The sequence below is a fragment of the Culex pipiens genome, chromosome 2 (assembly GCF_016801865.2).
Source record: "Culex pipiens pallens isolate TS chromosome 2, TS_CPP_V2, whole genome shotgun sequence".
NCBI classification, from domain to species: domain Eukaryota; kingdom Metazoa; phylum Arthropoda; class Insecta; order Diptera; family Culicidae; genus Culex; species Culex pipiens.
Genome location: NC_068938.1, coordinates 130,162,804 through 130,179,885, shown reverse-complemented (window position 1 = coordinate 130,179,885; position 17,082 = coordinate 130,162,804). Strand labels below are relative to the sequence as shown.

Below are 17,082 nucleotides of genomic sequence, written 5' to 3'. Positions count from 1 at the left end.
CGTATATAGTTTGATAGTAGGGTCATTCCTTCCCAAGTGACCACGCGTCCAACATCGACCTTCACCAATTCTGCTCATATTTGGCATGGGGGTTGTTTTTGCCCCAAAAACAAAGAATCCCAAGTTTGGTGACATTTGGTCCACCCCCGCGCCCGTGGCACCCCCCTCTTTTTCTGAGATTTTTGAAAAACCTCATTTTTAAAATGCATTTTGCTAAGAGAAAAGTCTACAAAAAGTTAACTTTTGGGTATGCATATTTGAAGATTTTTCGACGGGGAATCGAATGGCGTACTCAAAATTTACGTACAGTGTTGCCAGATATGAAAATTTTGCGCTTTAAGTTTTAAAATTCATTTTTAACCCTTTGGACGAGCACTTACGGGAAAACTGACAATTGCATTCGATTGCTGAGAGTTTTTTACATTAAATTCAATCAAAACCTCAGGGTAAAATGAATATTTCTTGAGATATCACATTTTTAAGTTGGAAAGCTCTGTATTGCACAGCAAATGTATTACTCAACCATCAATTTTCAACAGTACTTTGCGTGAGAGCATAGTAGGCCTTGAAATTTGAACATTCTTTTTTTCAATTTCTTCACGTAAGCGAGTGAATGTCCCAAAATAGAATTTATGTATGTATGTATTTGTGTATGTATGTATTGTATGTATGCATTTAAACCCCCGTCTTGGCAGGACTTGGCGTGGTTCACGGATATAAGAAAATGACAAAACATTTAATTTCGAGCGCTTCAACAGGAATTTACTAGTGTTATGGCCCCAGAAGCTAGCCTGATAATATGAGCTTATTTCAAAGCTTATTTGGTTAGGGTTGGTGGGTCCCATTTTTACCTGAAGTTAGAATGGAACTTTAATTAATTTACTATGGGGAATTTTCACTTTTAACGTCTTCTTCGACAAAGTTTCCCAAAACGCTATCAAATTTTCTCATTGTCAAAATTCTCAAAGATTTTGATCCGGGGAACAACTTTGTAGAACATCGCAAAGCGCTAGGAATTGATACCTAAAAAATACAGGTTAACTTTTTGAGCATGTTTTAAAATTTTGCAAAAAAAACTCCAGAAATCCTTCAGGTAAAAATGGGACCCATCAACCCTAACCAAATAAGCTTTGAAATAAGCTCATATTATCAGGCTAGCTTTTGGGTCCATAACACTAGAATATACCTGTTGAAGCGCTCGAAATTAAATGTTTTGTCATTTTCTTATATCCGTGAACCACGCCAAGTCCTGCCAAGACGGGGGTTTAAATGCATACATACAATACATATATACACAAATACATACATACATACAATACATACATACATAAATTCTATTTTGGGACATTCACTCGCTTACGTTAAGAAATTGAAAAAAAAAGAATATTCAAATTTCAAGGCCTACTATGCTCTCACGCAAAGTACTGTTGAAAATTGATGGTTAAGTAAAACATTTGCTGTGCAATACAGAGCTTTCCAACTTAAAAGTGTGATATCTCAAGAAATATTCATTTTACCCTGAGGTTTTGATTGAATTTAATGTAAAAAACTCTCAGCAATCGAATGCAATTGTCAGTTTTCCCGTAAGTGCTCGTCCAAAGGGTTAAAAATGCATTTTAAAACTTAAAGCGCAAAATTTTCATATCTGGCAACACTGTACGTAAATTTTGAGTACGCCATTCGATTCCCCGTCGAAAAATCTTCAAATATGCATACCCAAAAGTTAACTTTTTGTAGACTTTTCTCTTAGCAAAATGCATTTTAAAAATGAGGTTTTTCAAAAATCTCAGAAAAAGAGGGGGGTGCCACGGGCGCGGGGGTGGACCAAATGTCACCAAACTTGGGATTCTTTGTTTTTGGGGCAAAAACAACCCCCATGCCAAATATGAGCAGAATTGGTGAAGGTCGATGTTGGACGCGTGGTCACTTGGGAAGGAATGACCCAGTAACAGTATTCCTAATTCCAGATGTCGCTCACCAAGCCGTGATGGCCTAGTGGTTAGCATTTTTGCTTACCAATCCAAAGGACGGGGGATCGAACCCCGACTCGGGCGACTTTGATTTTTCGTTCATGTTCAGAGTTTCAAGATTAATATTTCCTATACTTTCTCGTTGGGAGCAGATGGGAATCGAACCCAGGACCATTCGCTTAGAAAGCGAACACCGTAACCAGTCAGCCACGGCCGCTACTATTTTCCTCTTTGCTTTTTTATACTTTAAAATTCGCATTAGCATTCGCATGGAGATGGCGATCTTAGCGGGTTGCAGACTGGAAACCTTATTAAAACATACAAATTTATGAATCCTGTGTGGTAGACTTACACAGCAAAAAATTCGATGGTAAAATCGCATGCAAAAGCATGCACATCACCTTCGTCAAAATAAACACTTAATATTACACACTGCATGTACAATTTTTACAACACACAAAAAAAAGTTGCAACCGACCGGATTCAAACCCAGCACCAACAGTAAGGACTGGCGCCTTAGCCAACTCGGCCATCAGACCGATGTAAAGCTGCACAGCAAAAAATTCGATGGTAAAATCGCATGCAAAAGCATGCACATCACCTTCGTCAAAATAAACACTTAATATTACACACTGCATGTACAATTTTTACAACACACAAAAAAAAGTTGCAACCGACGGGATTCAAACCCAGCACCAACAGTAAGGACTGGCGCCTTAGCCAACTCGGCCATCAGACCGATGTAAAGCTGCATGGATAAACGCATATATGAGCTTGACATTTCGGTCAAGTAGGTTTCCCATACTGATGGGCTACATATTTCAGGATGTAAAATCACATAAAATTGCATAAAATAATGCAAATTTTATTTTACACCCAGGTCTTTTACACGCAGCTGGATTACTACTTTTTTAGCTGTGAAGGCCGATTGAGCCAGTTAGGATATAGGTTAAGATAGAGGACAAAGAATAAATAATAAAAAATCCACCCCAGGATTCGAACTGACGACCTTTGGATTGTTAGTCCAACTACCTACCAGCGACTCCATACAAATTTGGCAGCTGTCCATACAAAAATGATACATGAAAATTCAAAAATCTGTATCTTTTGATGGAATTTTCTTTTGAAAGATTTTTTTTCAAAAGGGCAAAACATTCAATATTACGCCCTTTTTAAATATTTGTCTTGTTTTAAACATTTCGAAAATATTTTTTTCGAAAGTATCGGATCACGAATGTTTGTAAATCGGACCATTAGTTGCTGAGATATCGACATTAGAAAATGGTGTGTTGTTTGGGTGAGACTTAGAAAACATCAATTTTCCTGTTTTTAAACACTTCATTGCCATGCATCTCAGCAACTAAGGGTCGCATGAACAAAGTTAAAAAAAAAAAACAAAATATAGAGAATTTTCTCAGCTTTTCAAAAATATTTTTTTCAAAGGTATGCAAACATGTGCACTAATTAAAAAAATGAAAAACTGCGACTTTTTCAAAAAAGTCTAGGTGAATGGATTCATCTTGAAAATGATGCACTTTATCAAAATTTCGCTAAAGTACATTTTGATTGCAAATTTGATTTTACATCAAAAAATGAAGTTGAAAAGTTTTTGCGACCAATATTTCGATTTTTTTTTTAAATCAGTATTGATTCAAAAATTCATAACTCGGTCAAAGAACCTGGAAATTTCTGAAAAGTTGACATTATATGTCCTCTAAAACATATCAAAAATAAAAAAAATAATAAAAATAGTATTTTTTTGCAAATCAAGTTTTAGTGACAAAAAGTTAAATAAAAAATCACCAATTTTTTTTACAGTATATCATTTTTTTCTAGTGTAGTCCATTTCCATACATACAACTTTGCCGAAGACACCAAATGTGTGTGTGTGTGTGTGTGGTCCAATCCAATACCCGCTAACCGGTAGCGAAATTATGGGAAAGTATAATTTGTATCAGACTTTGTATATGCCGAATGCTGATACAACTTATCTCAGTCCCGGGTATAGGGACGTGGCGTTACATCGTGCTGCCACCTGGTTTTTTTAAGCGCAAGAGTGTAAAAGTGCTGAGTCATCGTCTAAAAATAGACGGCGTCCTATCTCGCCCAGCAAAATGATGTCGATAAAGTAGTCGGTTTCGATGAGAAAAAGTGGAAAACGTGGTCTAAAAATAGCGACGCCATCCCCCTATTAGGTGGTGATAGCCCTCGCGCTGCTTCCAACGACCCATTTCAGAATAGGGGGATGGCGTCGCTATTTTTAGAAAACTTTTTCCACTTTTTCTCATCGAAACCGTCTACTTTATCGACTTCGTTTTGCTGGGCGAGATAGGACGCCGTCTATTTTTAGACGATGACTCAGCACTTTTCCACTCTTGCGCTTAAAAAAACCAGGTGGCAGCACGATGTAACGCCACGTCCCTATGGCAGAGATCCTAGCGGCCCAATACCGAGGTCGTTGGGCATTGTCCGGCCCCGCCTTAACATAGAAGCAAGCACCAGACGGATCCTTGATCTATCTTAAGACTCCCAATCCCTTCAGGCAAATCAGGGATCAGAGCGTATTTAATATGAGAAGAATACAACATGTTTTATAACCTTCAGATGGCCGACTGGTTAGAGTCCCAGACTATCAATCCAGAGGTGTGAGTTCGAATCCCACCTGATTCAGTTTCGTTTTTGTTCCAATTCCTGATTCCAAATTTCAAAGGTACCGACCGGGATTTGATCCCTGAACCTTCTGCTTGTGAGGCAGAAGCCGTAACCATTAAGCCACGGAGCCGGGTTAACTTTGCCGAAGACACCAAATCAAAAAATTCATTCAGAAGATTTTTGAATTTTAATACATCATATTTGTATGGACATACTAATGATGCTAAATAGCTTCTTTGGGCTTTACGAAGGCACCAAAAAAGTTTCTGTCGGATTAAAAAATACAAAAAAAACGTTACTTAATCCACCGTCAGGTGGTTGGCGCCTTCCTCACATTTAAAGGGTGCTATCCAAAATGCAAAAAGTGCGTAAATAACACTTAAGTGCTTATAACTTTTGATAGGGTTGTCAGATCTTCAATGTTTTGGACGCGTTAGAAAGGTCTTTTGAATACCCATCCTACGATAGGTCGCATGAGAGATCCGGACAACGTTTCCATCAAAATATCTGAGATCCGGCCTCCAAAAAGTGCGTAAATAACACTTAAGTGCTTATAACTTTCGATAGGGTTGTCAGATCTTCAATGTTTTGGATGCGTTGGAAAGGTCTTTTGGATACCTATCAAACGATAGGTCGCATGAGAGATCCGGACAGCATTTTCATCAAAATATCTGAGATCCGGCCTCCAAAAAGCGTATAAATAACACTTAAGTGCTTATAACTTTTGATAGATTTGTCAGATCTTCAATGTCTTGGACGCGTTGGAAAGGTCTTTTAAATACCTTTCTGAAAATGTATAGCATGACGGGTTTTCTTACAAAAACCACCCTTTTTACAATCTTCCGGACTTTTTCTAAAATCGTTTTTTAAGCATAACTTTTGAAGTACTTAACTAAACTGCATAATTTTTAATAGCGACTTATGGGACCTCAAGACGGATCGAATGACGCCAAAACGGACATAATCGGTTCAGCCAATGTCGAGATAATCGAGTGACAATTTTTTGATCAACATCCCACCACACACACAGACATTTGCTCAGAATTTGATTCTGAGTCGATAGGTATACATGAAGGTGGGTCTAGGAGGTCTAATTGAGAAGTTCATTTTTCGAGTGATTTTATAGCCTTTCCTCAGTAACGTGAGGAAGGCAAAACGAATGACCGAAATCTGATAGAACTACTCACAAGTTAGGGGAAATATACCCATTTTAATCACATTAAGCCGTTCGACCCATTCTCATCACTTTTGCCATTTTCCGCTATTAAATCAACATTTTCAGATGTATCAACAATGGAGAGTTGCTTGCTCACTTTTATTTGAGCTATTTATTACTTCAGAATTGTCAAAAACACTTTATAAAAGCTGTAATTCATGATCAAAGTGCTGATAGGCCGATAATAGAAATAGGCTGAGAAAGGGCATAGTTCCCCTAATTGGGATTCCCGACTTTTCCAAAAAAAAATTGACTGAAATCACTTGAGTGGCCACCCTGCCGCTCTACTCATTCTTCCTTGACATTGTATCTTCCTAGAAGATTTTATCATAACATAATAATGCACCTTGCGTTTCTTTCCCAAAGATTCTCAGGAAAGCATTTTGGTGGAGACGCATGGTGGATCAACAGAGATTCACAGTGCTCGAGCGACTTCAACGATACATAAAACAACGAACCTTGGACTCCAAGGCAAGTACATCAACATTGCGTGAAACATAACGCATTTTGAAAAATCAGCATTGAAATCTGGGCTTGTGATATTCTGTTTAGTAGAAAATTGCATTATATTTTTAATTCTCATTTCGCGATTTATTTGGAAACACGTTAACACCGTACACGATATAAAAACTCGGTTATTATAATCTACTAGACTCGTTAAGAATTTGCTCTTGTTTTGTTGTAGTTGTTGTTACCTTACCGCCTACCCATACATCATACAATCGTTAAACATCGCACCGCAATCATGCTTGTCTCCTTCTCTCGCACGCACACACACATCTCATTTGTAGTTTTAGTTTTTTTCTAATGTGTGGGCGATTTTAATCATATAGCAAAATATCATTCTTTCCGTTAGCTTGTACTTGTTTGATCGCCTTTTCTTCCTCCTTTCTCTAGTGTTTAGTGTATGAAAATGCTTTCGTTTTCGCCCTAAAACATACCTCGACTCTTCCACTCACTAGTTAGGATAATAGGATAAATTGTGTGCCAATTACAACAGTCTCCTCCTGCCCTGTTTCTGCGTGTCGTAGACAAATAAATAAATAGGTTTCTTTTTTTTTTCTCATAGGGTTAATAATATTCGTTTAATTTTACAATTTTATATAGTATATAAAAATAGTGTTTTTTGAATATTTTTCTCGCGCACTCGATCTCTAACAAAAAAAATCGCTCTCCTAGCTAAAACAAATAACACACTAACACGTTACTTTTTTTCTCTGTTGGATGTTAAGTTTTCTCTTGTTTGTTTCGTACTCTTTTGCAATGTGGCGAATCTACAAAGTTGGTAACATTCTTAAATAACATAGAAGAAAGCATTTTTAATGTTCTGTACAAGTCTTGAAGTGAATTTAATTTTTTGTGTTTGTTACTTTTCTTTCGTTTAAAGATAATTTAGTTTAGTGTAGAAAGCCAAATATTCCGATTTGTGAAGTTGGTTTTTGTGTGTGTTTGTGTGATTGTGTGTTTGATGAAATGCGTTTGGTTTCTGTCTTTAGTTTTATTTTCGGTATACATACATGTGTGCATAACTCTTTCTTTTCTTAACAGCGTTCTCTCCTCACTTTTAGTTCATTTTACTTCTTCCTTTTCGTTAATTAAGTACGAGTTCCACGTTCGTTACTGCTGCACGGCATTGGTGGGAGGGAGGCAGGGAGGTTAAGTAAGGGTTTCTGTTTTTTTTTTGCTATTTACACTACACCTATGGGTATGTTTTGCTTCTTTTTCTTCTTATTAGTTTTGCAGTTCAGTAGCACAATAAGTTAAAAATTTCGTTTATAAAACTGAGAATATTTGGCCTTAAAGCATGCATCATCCGTCTCTCAAACCCGCAATCGAATTATATAAAAGCTGTACACAGGACTCTTTACACGTGGTTTTAAACTTTCTAGTTTTTTCTTTTTTTATTTGATTGTATATATATTTAAAATTATTAGCTTTCTGGTGTTTATACCGCAGACAATACGGGTCCTACGAGCTAAAGTCACTACTAAACTAGCTTAATCAGTTCGTCATTGTTGTTGTTGTTCGTCACACACTCTTGTTCAGCTCGGCGCTTTTGACACTTTCAGCATTGCTAGCCTTGATCTGTCAAACACAATCAAAGCAATGTTTAAGGTGGGAAACTGTCAAACGACTCCAACCTTGCTCGTTCGTCCAAAATGATTCATTTCTGAGTAATTCTCACTCAGTTTTGGGTAAATTTAGCACACCTTCCATTTAGAGTGATTTTTACTCAAATTTGAGTGACAATTCTCCAGAAATGAAAACAGATAACGTTTGACAGCAAATCACCAAGGTAAACAATACCACAGGTGACCAACTGTCAAACGGAGGATTGGAATCGATGCAACTCGAGCATCAATGCTCTTTCTGAGACTTTTAAATGATTTCCTGGATCTACGTTCGCACCTACCGTTGAGTATTGACGACACAAAGAGGCTACACGCTAGCAGTTTTAAAAATAATACTTCTTCTTTTGGGTGGAGGAAAAACAAATAAATAAAGTTTTCGTTTCTTACGTTGCTAGGAAAGGAATTGTCCTATTTACACAAGGGCATTCGCGGCACTCAGCTACTGCTGTGGCCGCTGCTGCTGCTGGTACTGCTCGTCCGCACCATCCGGGGAGCGCCCCGGCCCGGCGTCACCAGCTCGACCTTGATGTTGGCCGTCGCCGTGACCTTGGTGTTCTGATGGTCGCCGCCATGGTGGTGCGTCTCCACCGTCACCTCCGGCTGCAGCACGATGCTTTGCAGCTCGGGCGCCTGGTTGACGTAGTTGATGTTGACGTTGTTCTTGTGGTTCTCGTGGATCGACGGGATCGACGAGGCCGAGCTCTTCCAGGACTGGGGCTCCTCGGTGATGGTGGTCAGCGAGGGTTCGTTATTGATGTTGACGTTGTTGTGCTTGTGGTGGTGATGCGACTTGGAGCAGTTCCTCGACGAGGACGAGGATCGCTTGTTGTTCAGGATGATCGGTTTGTTGGAGATTTTGTTGATTCGTTTGGGGGGAGGTGAAGGTGTTGAAATTCGGTTCGCGTACTGTAGCGGGATGATCTCTGCTCCCGGCCCTACCAGGCTCAGTAGGATCGGGAAGAAGAACAGCCCGTTGATGGCACCGATCACGAGCACGGACAGGAGTAGCCAGAAGAAGTGCCGCACTACGAACTCGAAGGAGGACGTAGACAGCATCAGGACGGCCAGGATCGAAGTCATGACGGCGTGGATCACCGGGGCTAGCGAGTGCTCCAGAGCGAGTTTGATCCTCCTGTCCCGATTTCCGATGGCAGTTATGAAGCCCTGTAGGAAGAAGATCGCGATCGTTAGCTGATCGTCCCACAAGCATTTCTACTCAAACAACTTACCAGTGACACGTGCACGGTGAAGCAGACGCCAAGTCCGATGCTCGCTATCAGTATTACCGCCGGTATGGCAGACAGGTTGATGCCCAGCAGGATCATGACGCCGAGCAGCTGGATCAGCATGGTCACGATGCTAAACACGATCAGCACGGAAGCCCACACGGAGAGTAGCAGCAGGGCGACCAGGCAGAACGCAGCAACCAGCGCACAGCCGATGGCCTTGAACAGGCACGGCCGCAGGTTCATGTACTGCTCCCAGAACAGGAACGGAATACCTGCGAAGAAGAACAGACAAAGCGTTATGATCACGCTTCCTAACGATCGCTCAAAGTAGTCTTACCTGACGGGTAGTTGGGCAGCCCGCGCTGCTCGAACCGCCGGCTCAGCTCCCGGATCTGCCCGATCATCGTCTTGATGTCCTGCGTGTCGCTCAGCCCGTGCAGGTAGAACGGCAGCTGGGTGTACGTCAGCGGTGCGCTCTTCGGGATCTTCAGCTCGAAGTCGCTCGGCGAGTGGAACCATTCACGGGGTTCGGGGCGCAAATTTCCCTGTTGAAAAGAAGAGCAAATTCTGTTAATAACACCGATCGGTGAGCGCGACCAATAGCTAGTCTTACCTGTGACGCGCCATAAGCCAGTCCGTCGTTCCAGGCCCACGCCGAGAGGTAGTTGTAGAAGGCGCGCGGGTTGATCACGCCCTCCGAGTCCACCAGCCGCACCTGCGTCACCAGGCTCTTGTCGATCGGGTTGTCCACGTGGCCGGTTTGCACCAGCAGCTTGTACGCCAAGATCGCGTCGTCACTGGCGTTCGGGAACCATCGCTCCTGGGTGATCCGACCCTCGCGGTAGTCCCGATCGAACGCCTTCTGCAGGTTGATCAACCAGTCGCGGAACAGCGAAAGCCAGAACTCGGGCAGACCTCCGTTGTCGTTCTTGATCACGTGCGACACTCGCACGAACGCCTCGTGGTACTCGTGGAGTAGCTTCTGGTTCGTCGGATATTCAAAGTCTCCTTGCGTGACGGCGAACATGCTGTAGAAGCCGAACAGCTTGCCCTGCACGTTCAAGAACTTGTGCTCGTTGGTGTTCTGGGGAACCAGGTCGGTCAGCTCCAGTCCGTCTGGAAGCTTCATCGAAGCGAACAGCGACACTCCGATGACTCCGGTGAGCAGCAGCATGGCGAGCACTTTCACCGAACTCTTGGTGATGAACGGAGCGTAGTGCTTGACGGCAAACTTGGAGATCGAGAAGCTGAAGCATGCCTTGGCCGGGCAGTCGATCAGTGAGTCGTCCTGGTTGGGTTGAGTCTGTTGTTGCGGTTGTGCCCGATACCGTACGTCCTGGTTGGTGGTCGGCAACGCCGGTAGACAGCAGCACAGAATGTCCGCCCGTCCAGAGCGCCTCCTTCGAAGATCGAGCGAAACCATCGCCGGGAAGACCAGCAGGACAGCTGCCAGATTGAACACCATCAGGATCGCTCCTTGAAAGCAGAATACGCGGAGTGCAGGCACCGGAATCATGGCTGCGGCAAAGAACGACCCCGCACTAGCAGCACCGCTGAACAACACGCTCAACCCGGCCTTCTTCAGCACCTGTCCGGTGTGTTCGTTGTTGTCCCGCTCGGCGTACGCGTGCGTCAGCACAAAGATGTGATCAACACCCAGTCCAAGCGCCAAAAAGGGAATAACCTGAGTGGTCGCAGCGTTGAAAGCGATCCCTAACAACGCGCAGAACCCAAGACCGGCGGCGGTTGTCACACCAATCAGCAGAACTCCGGCGACTCCAACGCCCGACTGCCCGTTGACCGGATCCTTCCACCGGAGCAGTGCCCCAGCCGAGTAGACCACAATGACGCCGATGCCGATGCCCAGACTGATCAGGTTTGGGTTGGAGTACTTGCCCAGGATGTCGTCCAGGGCGGCGGACGAGAACGCGTACATCTCGTAGTACGACAGCGGCTTGACCTCCGTCTGCATGATCTTGTTGACCTGTTGAAAAGAGATAGGAGCAAGTTAAAGTAAAGTGACGATCGCGCAGAAGATCTTCAAACTCACCTCAGCGGAGAACTTTTTCTGCCACGCGTTCAGCACTTCGGCGGCCTTCTCCGGGTTCCACCCGATGTGGTGCACCTTGTAGTGGTTGTTCCAGTACTCGTACATCTCCCGTTCGCCCATCAGCTGGATCACCGTCTGGAGTGCCTTCGCCGTCTTGAGGTGCTGCGATCGGTTCCGGGTGGCACCACCCACGATCAGCTCCTCGGGCCAGTGCATGTAGGTGGCGGCGAAGCCGTAACAACCTCCGGTCAGAATCGACGCCACGTCCGGGACCTGTTGGGACTTTTTGTTCGGAGCCGTCTCCGGGCAGAGCTTGTCCTTCGGGTTGAGACAGGGCTTCTCGATGTAACCGGTGGTGATCCCCGCTCGCTTCATGTACTGCTCCAGCGTGTCGAATGGGAACTGGTAGTTCTGGGCCTTGATGTCCCGAAGGAGATCCTGCGGGTTCAGCGACGTCCACTGCACTTTCTTCGCCAAGTGACTGTAAGATGAGAAATTGGTCAGCAACGACAAGCATAACCTCAAAAATCTAAGTTAACTTACGGAATGTGCACCGGATACTCCGGCCCCAGCAGCTTGCTGCCTTCCCAAAAGCAGTCCAGCGGCGTGATGATCGCGCACGGGATGATGTTCTCGAAGATCTGCTCGATAAAGTGCGTGTCAAAGTTCGGGATGTTGGGCGAGTAGCACATGTCCTTCAGGCTCCACTCGATGTCGTACATGTGCACCTTGACGTTGATCGCGCTGGACACCACGTCCAGGTGCGCCAGCAGCGTATTCGCGTGCAGTATCGATGCGTCCATGTCCTTGGGCGTCTGGATGAGCAGCTGGTGCGTCGAAGAGTCCATTTCGCCGAGCGATTTCTGCGTGTAGGCCAGCTCGTGTTCCAACGAGCCGCCTTCCTGTATCCAAAGCTGGTGGACCTTGGAGTGCACGGTTGCAGATTTGAGGCCCACGCAGAACGTACTCAGTACCAGTATCGCCACGAAGAGGACCTTCCCCGCGTGCTTCTGTATCGAGCAGCCGAGGTTGTACAGGTGGGACTGGAACAGGGAACGCATGTACACCGCTGACCTCCTCCCCCGTGCTTTGCCCTGGAAAGGTGAGAAATAAAAAGGAACAGTTAGTAATCTCAATAATGATTTTGACAGTTAACAAAACTGACATTACGTTACCTCAATGTTGATTGACATTGACCTGAGGTGGATCAAGCCACATTCAAGGTCAATCAAAACTGAGGTAACTCTCACTTGCAAACTGTCAACGAAAACAATTTGAAACATCCCGATAAACAAATTTGGTCAATTGAGGTTAGGTTTCGACTCCCTAAAACCAAGCAGTTATTTCACCTCCAACGTTTCGTCTCACCACGCATTCTTCTTCAGGTAATGAAGTGGTCGTATTTCCTTGCGCGGCGATTAAAAAGTAATAGTAAACGCGATCTGTGTGGCAATCCGACCAGTTCGTCTACACCAAACAGGAACATCGCGGGAGGTCCGCGCGGTCATCTTGATTAATGAAATAAATCATTTACGAGAAACGCTCAGGCGCGCGTTCTCTGTGCACTAAGGTGCCGACAGGTGAAGTATCGTCCAACCCGTATCTCGGTGAGCGGAGGGAGACCGCGGAGGAGCAGACGAGGCTACAAAGGGTAGAACATCGTAGATGCGGTGGAATGATATTAATTTCTTATTTATTGCTCTTATAATGTCTCAATCAGCGCGCTCGCGAGAGATCGGTGGCGGCGGCGTCCCACAACCGCTGTGTGTCTGATGATCTGCAGTCTCCTCCTCCTCAAACCCCTCCTTCTTCGTACGGCGGCTTGCCTGCCAATCGCTGAGGTGGGTGATCCTCGACTTGAGACATGCTGTGTGGCGTCATTGACGAACATTAAGGTGGCTCCTCTGTCTCTCCTTGCGCTTGTTGGGCTGTTCGTGAGGTACAATGCGCCAGCGATGATCTCGAAAACGACGGAGGGAGTTCGTCAAAACGTTTCGTTCGGGTCTAGTTGCGGGAGTTGCGAACGTCCTAAACAGCGTTACGTAATACAATGACATCCCAAATGCAAACGTCAAAAGGCCAGACCCACCCAGCACGTTGTTTACCGCAAACATGATTCGTTGAAATATTCCATATTCGAGTTCTTTTCAGCGAAATTTCACTGATCGGACGCCGAGTGGTACAAAAGTTCGGTATTTTCAACAAAAACGTCCTCTTCTATAGATACATTATCCCCGGTCACGTTGTGTCCATTTTCACTGCCCAGAAAGAATCTTCCCGCTCCAAAAAAGCAAAACAGAAGAACCAGTCGAGAGGAGGAAAAAAACCGCACACGCATGTTATGGACGGTTCGAAATTTATTTAAATTATATCTCTTGATGAGTTATTCTTAATGGTCCATATCATGGAAGCTGCTGCTGCCACTGCTGCCTGCCAGTGGGTTCGGGTTTTAGTTGCATGTTTTCGGCTTCCCGGGTTCGCCACATCTGCCGCTGCTTCTGACTCCCAGAAAAACAGCCCAAAAACTCGTGTATTTTTTTTTCTCGGAGTGTATTCTTCGAGGATCGCTCGCTCGCTCGCGCGCTCTCTGGGGCAGGAAATATTACGCTCCGATGAGTCACTTGGCGGCGGCGTCCAGGGAGGAGTTGTGTAGCCAAGGATAATAAATCAGTTTATTGATAATTATCATTCATTATGGCGGCGCGCCGGTTCCGGCGGCGGGCGGGCCGGCGGACGGAACACCGGGGTAGGACCTGTCACGAAGGTTTCTCCCTCTCCTGGGACCCATTGTTGGCGGGAACAATCGTTTGCTGGTGCTTAAATTATGCTTTTGGGAGGGGAAAGCAGTATAGAATGTGCTGGAAACTGGAGTTTTGAGGTTCAGATTTGAAGATCTTGAATGAACAAATGCTGTATTTGTTTGAAATCACTCAAAAAGCACTGCGCGGGTTCCTCCTAAATTAATCGTCAAGGTGGTATTCCATTGCGGCAAACGATGTTTGCAAACAAGTCAAAACACAGTTTTGACAGTTTCCGTGGTTTTGTATTGACAAATTTACATACAAAGTACTCTTTGAAGATGTACAGAAAAGTGAGGTTAGAACACATCGTGCAAACGATGTCGTTATTGAAGAAGAATTTTGAAAAAGCAGACAAAGTAATGCTCATTAGGAGGAATGTCTCAACGTTCCAAGCTTCTTCAAAACATATCTACGAAGCTATCTCAAACGATCATACCGGCAAGAAATTATAGAGGAAATGTAACCTAGCATCAGTTGGAACTAATGTAGTCATCAAACGTCCCCTGGTACGACCGACAAAAAAGGGGCGGAAGAAGTACCCTGTGATCCTCTGCCCTCCGTAAAAAAAAACCTACCGCCAAGGAAACCACCCGTCTGAGCTTCACAAATCTCCCGGGTGCGTCGACGAACGTTATTACGGCCGTCCGCTTGGTGGGCACGACCGCCTTTAAATTATGTTCCGATAATTTCTTAATATAATTTCAGCTGGCCGAACCGACCCCGACGTCTAACTCGGGCACGTCCCGGCGTCTCATAATTTTCGGCATTCCCTCCGTAATTATGCTGCCTTGGCCTGCCGGCGAGACCGCGCGTGTGTGTGTGTGTGGGCCGCAAACCACGTGATTCTGCCGGACGACCTGGGAGATTATTGATGTTTACTCTAAAATTTTACGCTAATGATCGTCAAACGTTGGGCATTTGCGTGCTCCGGGGGCGGGCACCACGGATTTGCCGGGGATCTACGCCGCGTTTGAATTAGGGACCTACACAGGGAAATGAAATGTTCTGGGAGAAATTTCAAACACCCAAAGTCATTTAAATTTAAGGTTGAAAAACTTGTAGATTTTCTTTGGTGCTGGCACTTTTCTTGTGCCGAACAAGCACAAACATAACAAAAACTACCAAATTGTTATCAACAACAGTTTCACAATACTTGTGATTGTTATAAGTCTCGTTTTTTTGACAAAATTATTTAAAATTGATTCCAACCTTGTTCTTGCATGATCTTGTTGCTCGATTGGAACCCCGATTTGACAGTTCGATTGGAACCCTGAGAGTGACATTTCGCCTCTCCATATAGGCTCTCTAGTTGGAATGTTTGAGGTTGCAAGATGGCCGCGGGGGTCGTCGGAACGCTCCACTTGGTGGCCTTGATTGGTTTTGGGTTTTTTGAGAGTAAAAAACCGTCAATCTTCTGGGGCGTTACGCCCTCATCAAAAGTCATGCTTAACTGTCAAATGTAAACAAATGATAAACAATCTGACATTTAACTACACTAACAGTCCGATGGCTTGACATATTGATTGTTGTTACACACACCAACAGACATTTGCTTTGATAGTGTTTGTATGAAAAGTATTCAACCACCGGGGTTTATTGAACGTCATTATTAGGTTTTACGCTGTGACGTCATTTGACAGCACGTGTGCAGTGTTTACATGGTCTTCGTCGATTTTCGACGATTTTCCCCGAACAAAATCAACGATTTCATCGAACTGTGCTAAGTCCATATAAACAGTGCATCCTTTGCTAACCTCCAAATCGAGTCGACGTAGAACCTAATTGGGAGATAACGTCATGATTCGAAATCCGGACACTTAGTAGCATATCATTTTTGTTATAGCTGGCAAAAAATTATGTAATAAGTTGGAAATGTAGAAATATCATCAGGATGTAGTATAAACAGTCAGTTTCAAGAAAATGCATGCAAAATATGTCTTTTCTAACAAATTTTCATCAGAATTTTAAAATTAAAATGACTTGTTGTGCTTCGAATCCCGGTCACTGATAAAAGCTGATTCGAAATCCGGAAACTTTTGCTTCGAATTCCGGACACTCGATTTTGCATTTTAATCGCACAAATTTGGACTGAAATGTTAGTGAATGGCATTCTTTAGGTCTCAAATAAGCTGTTAACATCAAAACAATCGATATTTGGTATAAAAATTTGCTTGAATTTAAGAAAATCAAAACCATAAAAGCACGTGTCACAAGTGTGTTTCGAAAGTAAAGTTGTACTACGTGTCACAAGTGTGCACAGAATTCCCATACAAACTAAAATAAGCTCAAATCAATGGTTTAATCGACTTTATCAGTATATTTTCAAAAACAAAAGGTTGTATTGCTTTTAGAAAGTGTGTATCAACATAAATTTGTGAAAAACAAGACAAATTTTCCACACTTTCCAACATCATGTATGACGAGTCACAAGTGTGCACGATCATTTTGATGATAAATTGGTATTTTGGTCACAAGTGTGTATTGCTAGGTGTATTGCGATATCCGGGAAACGGAAGCGAGTTTCCAAAATCGAGTTAAAGCATCTTGTAGTGTTTGTTAAGTATAGCAAAACGTCATCATTAGCTCATTTTCGACCAAAATTGTCTATGTCACAAGATAGCACACAGCTGACGATTTAAGGAGCATACGCAGTTGGGGGGAGGTGGTCGAAGGCCGTAATACACTCGATACAAAGATTTTAAAATTTGTATGGAATTTTTTGTTACGAGGGGGAAGAGAATCCAAAAATCAAAATTTTTAAAACAGTCAACAAGATTGAAAACACTCTCAAATTCACACACCTGAGATTACCGCGTGGGGGTATCGAGGTTTTTAAGCGAAGATGGCGTTCGAACGATGAACGTCCGAAATGTCAAAATCGCGCAGTAGCACCAACATTAGAAAAAACAATGTGGCTGTCATGCCATGGCACACTTTTTTCGTAATGTTGGTACCACTGCGTGATTTTGACATTTCGGGCGTTCACCTTTCGAACGTCATTTTCGCTTAAAAACCTGGATAAATCAGTCTGA

The 17,082-nt window shown here is 43.6% G+C and overlaps 1 protein-coding gene across 1 annotated transcript in view; it reads right to left on the bottom strand.

Annotated features, from left to right (window-relative positions):
• Positions 1 to 7,274: 7,274 nt before the first annotated feature.
• Positions 7,275 to 17,082, bottom strand: part of LOC120431028 (protein patched) — a 44,883-nt gene continuing 35,075 nt past the window's right edge. The window contains exons 2-7 of the mRNA XM_039596181.2: positions 11,793 to 12,343; positions 11,250 to 11,730; positions 9,813 to 11,183; positions 9,537 to 9,744; positions 9,200 to 9,471; positions 7,275 to 9,134 (exon numbers count right to left, since the gene is read on the bottom strand). Coding sequence (XP_039452115.1) covers positions 8,406 to 9,134; positions 9,200 to 9,471; positions 9,537 to 9,744; positions 9,813 to 11,183; positions 11,250 to 11,730; positions 11,793 to 12,343 — 3,612 coding nt within the window. The 3' untranslated portion in view covers positions 7,275 to 8,405. The remainder of the gene's footprint in view (positions 9,135 to 9,199; positions 9,472 to 9,536; positions 9,745 to 9,812; positions 11,184 to 11,249; positions 11,731 to 11,792; positions 12,344 to 17,082) is intronic.